This window comes from Nicotiana attenuata, unplaced genomic scaffold (genome assembly GCF_001879085.1).
Source record: "Nicotiana attenuata strain UT unplaced genomic scaffold, NIATTr2, whole genome shotgun sequence".
NCBI classification, from domain to species: Eukaryota; Viridiplantae; Streptophyta; class Magnoliopsida; order Solanales; family Solanaceae; genus Nicotiana; species Nicotiana attenuata.
The window spans coordinates 135,315-141,847 of record NW_017671577.1 but is presented as its reverse complement, the minus strand read 5'-3'; the positions used below and the strand labels follow the sequence as shown (position 1 = coordinate 141,847).

General features: G+C 36.8%; 1 protein-coding gene across 1 annotated transcript; it reads right to left on the bottom strand.

The window, feature by feature from the left end:
• Nucleotides 1-1,367: 1,367 nt before the first annotated feature.
• On the bottom strand, nt 1,368-4,758 carry LOC109209081 (haloacid dehalogenase-like hydrolase domain-containing protein Sgpp). The gene is made up of 5 exons (XM_019372258.1): nt 4,437-4,758; nt 2,797-2,914; nt 2,538-2,692; nt 1,862-2,123; nt 1,368-1,752 (listed from the first exon to the last, which is right to left on the bottom strand). The coding sequence occupies exons 1-5, from the start codon at nt 4,565-4,567 to the stop codon at nt 1,561-1,563; spliced, it is 858 nt and encodes a 285-aa protein (XP_019227803.1). The 5' UTR covers nt 4,568-4,758; the 3' UTR covers nt 1,368-1,560.
• Between the last annotated feature and the right edge of the window lie 1,775 nt (nt 4,759-6,533).

The following is a 6,533-nucleotide window of genomic DNA, read 5'->3' as shown; positions in this document are numbered from 1 at the left end:
TGTTAATTCCCGGTTGAACTAGATTTGACCCTGTACTAGGGTTAACCGTAGTATCTACACTTGTCCCCTCTTGCGCAGCTTTCATTTGTAAATATATAGCTTTATCTCTAGGGTATTTCAATATGTGTCTAGTCAAAGTACCCGTACCGCTACGGTCTCCAGTATATTTATGAGTCATCAAAGACCCACAAGTTTTACACTTAGCCTTATTTTGTTCTCTTAATTGAGTAAAAAAGTTTCAACCAAGCGATGTTTCGGGGCGTTTAGAGCGTTGTCTATTAAAAGTAGGGGTTACTACAGGAGGGTCAAGCGGGGCATCAGTTGGGTTATTAACAGGACTAGTAGGTGTATCATCTAAATCCGGTTGCGTTTCATCTAAATCATCATTTTCCTCATCATTTTCAAAGATAGTTTGATTAGGATAAAGAGCATTCATAACTTCTTCATTTAATTGTTGACCTGGTGCAACATCATGGCAAAATTGACTATCGGAAAATTGAAAACAAGTGTTATCACTATCAAGAATAACAGGTGGAGGAGGACGGGTAACAGGTCTGGGTCGGGGAGCCGGGGGAAGAGTAGTATCTTGGCGACTAGATTCACCAATTTTAGATTTTCCCTTACCATCAAACATTTTTTCAAAGAAAATGCCATATTAATTATAATTATACAAACTAAAACAAACAAAATTATAATATTAAAACTTAAGAGTTGGAACGAGTTTACCGAATTGACGAACAACTTCTTGAAAATTGAATATCATTGAAGACTTGAATACTTCAATTCACCAACTTCACAATTTTTCACGAAATTGCAATAATAAAGTAAGCAATTATAGAAGAAAATTAGAGAGAGATTGAGAGAGATTGATGAATTTGTGAGTAAAAATGAAAGAATGAGGGGATATTTATAGTTGAGAATAGGGAAAAAGTGTAATTATAAAAAGTTTGGGGTTAAAATAAAATTTGAGGGCCAAATGGCTATTTTTTAAAGTTCCAAACGGCTGAAAATTAAAGCCGAACGGCTAGATTTTAAAAATCTGACCGTTGGCACTTTTTAAAAATAGCCGTTGGGGCCCGTTTGGCCCGGTTGAACCAGCCCAGGCCCGCCTGCCGGTCCCGGGCTAAACGGTCCCGGGCTCACGGGCTATTTGGTCAGGACCAGCCCTCTATGGGCTTTTGCACCACTAAGAGATCGGCCCGTTTGAACCGGCCCATTTGGCATGCGGGCCCGGGCCCAGGCCGGTCCCGGGCTAGGCCCGGCCCACAGTACACCCTTATGCTAACCTGGTAAAATTGGAAATTAACGTACTATAGCAAGTTAAACTACACTAACAAGTTAGTGTACATTTTTCACTGTAGCGTATATAACTTAAATCATTGAACTTCGCTATAAAGACAACTCAACTAAAATAAACAAATACTACTCTTATCATGCAAACTTCAGCATGAGGTGATGAATAAAGGTGGACATGTAACAGAACACATTGAACTTCATATAGATGTTCAATCAAAGAACAATTTATGGTGATACAACATTCTACATCACTCTGCGTCCAACTCAAGTTTTCATTTTTTCTGCATCCTTTTCTGTTTCCAACTCTTCTAGAGCTGTCCATAACTTCGAGTCCTTGAAATCCTTGATAACAAATGTTGCACCAGCCTCTGACAGTAATTTTTCGGGGTTCCTTAGACCTAAACCTACGACCGGCATACCAGCAGCTACTCCAGCTTTTATTCCAGAGATAGAATCCTACACTCAGTGAAAGATAGGAGTAATTATCGAAATTAAACATATTGCAGTTGATTATCAATCTCTATGTACCAACGGCTATCATTAGTGTTAAATGTGTATTACAAACCTCAAACACGAATGCGTGCTTAGGAGATACTCCAAGTTCGTGAAGTGCCTTCAAGTAAGGGTCAGGAAAAGGTTTTGCTCGTTCACATTCGCTTCCAATGACAAGTAGTTCAAAGAAATCTGCAAGGCCTAGCATTGAGATTATCAGCTCAGCATTCGCTCTTGGAGCATTAGTCACTGCTGCTCGTTTCAGACCGCGGTCTTCAATCCATTTGCATACCTCCTCAAGGCCGTCCAATGGTTTTAGCTGTTCTGATGCAATTCTGTGCATTTTTATGATTAGTTTCCAAATGTTATAGCAACCGAGTCTACTCTATTTAATATAATTTGGCTGGTTCTATAAAAGAAAACATAAAAATTGGCCTAGTCCGCCACATTATGTGTTAGGTGTGCGAACAATGTCCCACATTTGTAGCTGAAAAGATTGGGAGACTACATATAAGTTGTAGGGATTTCTTAATAGGGTGAAACCTTTTGGAAAAAATCGTACGAGCTTGGTCTATCACATCATGTAAAGAATATCTCCAGACTGGTTGAGCCCAACATTATGCAATTGAGCTAGATCCTGATCTGAATCATGCAATTTATCAATCATATACAGGGAGATCTAATGATAATTGTTATATGACATATACTTCATTTTGATCAATGGACTTATTAATTTTGCAGTAGCTTACTTTCGGAACATGTCTTCCTTATCATCCATAAATTTGATAGCTCTTTGGAAATCCCAATCCGGGAAAAGGACGTGACAGAGCTCATCATTATGCATACCGCTAATATTCTTTATGAAGAACTCCTCACTTATGGGTGCTCCACCATTGAAACCTATCTGTTTGAAATGAAAACTGTTAGTTAAATGAAGAACTATCTCCTTGACTTCATTGTACAGAGTTGGAACTGATAACAACAGATGCAATAAGTAGAAAATACAACCTCTTGAAGCATCTCTCGGAAGGCATAGTAGTGGATAGGATCCGAATCACATAACGTTCCATCAATGTCAAATAATATTGCTTTCAATGGAGCATCAACTGGCAATGCACATTTGTTGCTTCACAGAAAAGGGACATTCAGCAACTGAAACAATGCCGTACAGAAAATCCACTCTACATAGATGCTAGAAAATATTCTATAAACTCATTTTAGTATTAGAGTACATGATATTGCAGTAAATTGAACTATACACAAGTTGCAATAATTATGGAAAGACATGCTATATGATATTGCATATTGGATCGAGCGACTAGCTGCAATCTTTGTTTCACTTAAATCGTGCTTAGATGAGCTATACTCCCATGAGACTTGCACCTCGTTCTCGAATGAGGAAGTTCATTAGCATACTTCTCATTTAGATATTCCTTCCATCCAGTGATGTTTTGACAATGAGTTTAACTTTGGAAATTTTACCTAGATATGCAAAATTGGAAGCCTACTATTAGGGACACTTGCACTTAATTAACTAACATAGCAAGATTTTCAATACATAGCAACTTAGATGTTGCCCATAACTGTAGAGAGAGTCAAAGGATGGAAAACTAAATGTTGTAGCCTTGAGCGTCATTCATGGCGATGGCAGCGTAAGTGAGGAAGCAGCTATTGATGGGTAAAGCGCTCCCTTTCAAAGGAGACTCCATATCTAGATCTCAAATCCAAGATCTCTAATTAAAAATTATGGAGTACTTACCACTCCACAAAAGGTTTAAAGGATGATGGTTTATGGTGATTAGTATGGTGGTTTTTTGAATGGTGGTCCGGTGGTAGAATAGTTGTTTGTCGGATGTATGTCGGGTGGTATGGATATATCCCTGGACATTCATACACTCGACATACAAAATACATATAAATGATATATGGAATACATACAACAACACAATATATGCAGGTTTTATGTTTTTACTGGGTAATATATATACAATAATATAATTGTATGTGAGTTGTATGTTAATAAGTTATTTTCCTTCCGTTTCAAGAAGATTGTCCTAGTTTGACCCACAAACTTAATAAAAAAGGGAAGGCTTTTGATATATGTGGCCCTAAATAAGCCATAGCATTTGTGTGACTTTAAAACTTTTTGAAGTTTGTGGTCTTAAATGTGTCATAACATTTGCGTGACTATAAATGCTTTTTATTAATAAAATATTGAAAGGTGTCAATCTTTTTGAAACAGACTAATAAGAACATAATGCCAATCTTTTTTAAACGAAGGGTGTATGTTTTTACAGGATTGTATAAATTTGGTTAAAAAACTCTTGCTACTTTTTGAAAATTAAACCATCTTGCTAAACCACCAAATTAGGGCCTAACTTTGTATCTATAGGTAAAAGTCCCTTTAACTTTTATATATCACAATTATAAAATGTTTACACTAGTCGGTCACTTTACTAAGTAATCACAAATAATTGCACAAATTAGCAACCTCAGAAATAAAACAAATAATGGCTATAGCAAAATTAAGAAAAAAGGTAACCAAGACTTTCCCAATGCCAATGGACAGAGAGGCGTGTTAAAAGACCAGTTCAAAGGATAATCAATAGATGATTAACATTTAAAAACATTATGAAAAACGGAATTACCTAATCTGTTGGTTAGAAGTTGAGGAAGACAAGGACATTCGAGGAACTAGTGTTGAAAGATTATTTCTTGGAAATGGTTTAGTAGGTAGTACATAGGAAGGAACAGTTGGGAAAGAGAGCAAAGCGGTCATATAGTATAGTTTTTCAGATGTAAAGAAATTGTAATGCTCAAATCAGAACTTCCCACTTTCTCGGAGGATGCCAAAATATTTTCAGCTTATAGGTTTACAGTCAATTAACGGATGTGTTGGTGAGGGGAGTGTGGTTGTGTTGTTTCGTCCTCTACTAGGACCACCCATCCATTAGCTAAGAATTGTTCGCATATTCTTTTTTTTCCCCAAAGGAAGTGGCTCAAATACCTAGGGGTCTGATAAAAATGATAAAAGGAAAAACGTTCTCGGTAAATAAGAGTCAATACATAATTTACTCTTCAAGTTATCTCATGGTTGGAAAATAAGTTATCTCATAATTAATTATCCCGCGATTATTTATTTCATCATCTCATAAAAATAAAAAATACTGTAGTCCAGGGATAAATAATCCCAGGACTAGTTATACCATGATTTTATCCCAACCAAACGTGAGATAAACTAATCTCAAATTTAATCCTGGACTAATTATCCTTTATCACTCGTACCAAATGATCTCTTAAGCGTCGTTTGATTGGGTAACAAGTTATCCCCGGATTAATTATTCCGGGATTATTATTCCACCCTCTCATAGGAATAAAAATAACACTATAATCCTGGATAATTAATACTGGAATTAATTATACTGCGATTTTATTCCAATCAAATATGTGATAAATTGATCTCAAATTTATTTTCGGAATTAATTATCTCTTTTTTCACGTACCAAACGAGCCCTTAATCAACTAGGATACATTACTTTTGTAACTTTCCACACAAAATAGGCACGTGAGCAGGTAAAAAACTTGTGTCTAGGCTATATTTGACCCCACGTGTCCAAAGTTTATTCAAAATTTATTTAACTTATTTTAATTTTTGGATAATATATCATCTTCTCCCTTTTTATAAGTCTCCAACGTATCACGAGTCCTCTATCCCACGCATCTAACCAGCTCGCGTGGTTCACCAGTTCCACCGAAACTTCTTCTCACCACCTAACATATAAGCACTGTACTTCTATCATCCCATCCATTCCTCCATCGCTTTCTTATTCTGAAACCCATTATGCCTCCTCCGCGACTTCATAGTTGCCACTAAAATCTTGAAACTCCTCTGTCAACCAGACTTCGGCGGCAATGAAAACAACTTCGGTCACTTATAAAAGGAGGAAATCATGTTATGATGCTAGGTCAAATTGTCACGACTCAAAATCTCAGCTTAAGCATTGTGATGACACCTAGTCTTTAAGACTAGGTAAGTCTACGACACATCAGACAGAATATAACACCTCAATGTTAAATAAAACTGAGAAAAAGGCCTAAAACATATAGCTAATATAGCAATACAATAATCACAATCCAAAACCCGGTAATACAAAGTCATAAACTCTACAAGAGGTACATAATAAGTCTCAAACTACAACATTGGTTGGAATACAATAAACAATAGAAGCGAAACAATAGAAGGTGACTCTGAGGCCTATGAGCGGAACAACAAGTATACCTTGAAGTATCCAACAGCTTGACCCACTCTTTATCGACCAGCGCAATCTGAGGTACCTGGATCTGCACAAAGAATGTATAGAAGCATAGTATGAGTACACCGTAGTCGGTACCTAGTAAGTATCAAGACTAACCTCGGTGGAGTAATGACAAGGTTCAAATCAAGACACTCACTAGTCAAATAACCTGTGCAAAGTTATCAAAGACTAGCAACAGGAAGAATGACAAGAAGCAATAACTGTAATCTCATCCGAACAGATGATAACAATTTAATACAGATAAAGGCTGAATCAACAAGTCATCAAGTAGAATCATTCTCTTATGGCACATTGTGCCCACATTACCGATCACCGTCGCACGGCAAAGACCTCGTGCCATATTATAAATCACAACCGCACAGCAAATATCTCGCGCCATAATATAAATCACACCCGCACGGCAAATATCTCGTGCCATAATATAAATCA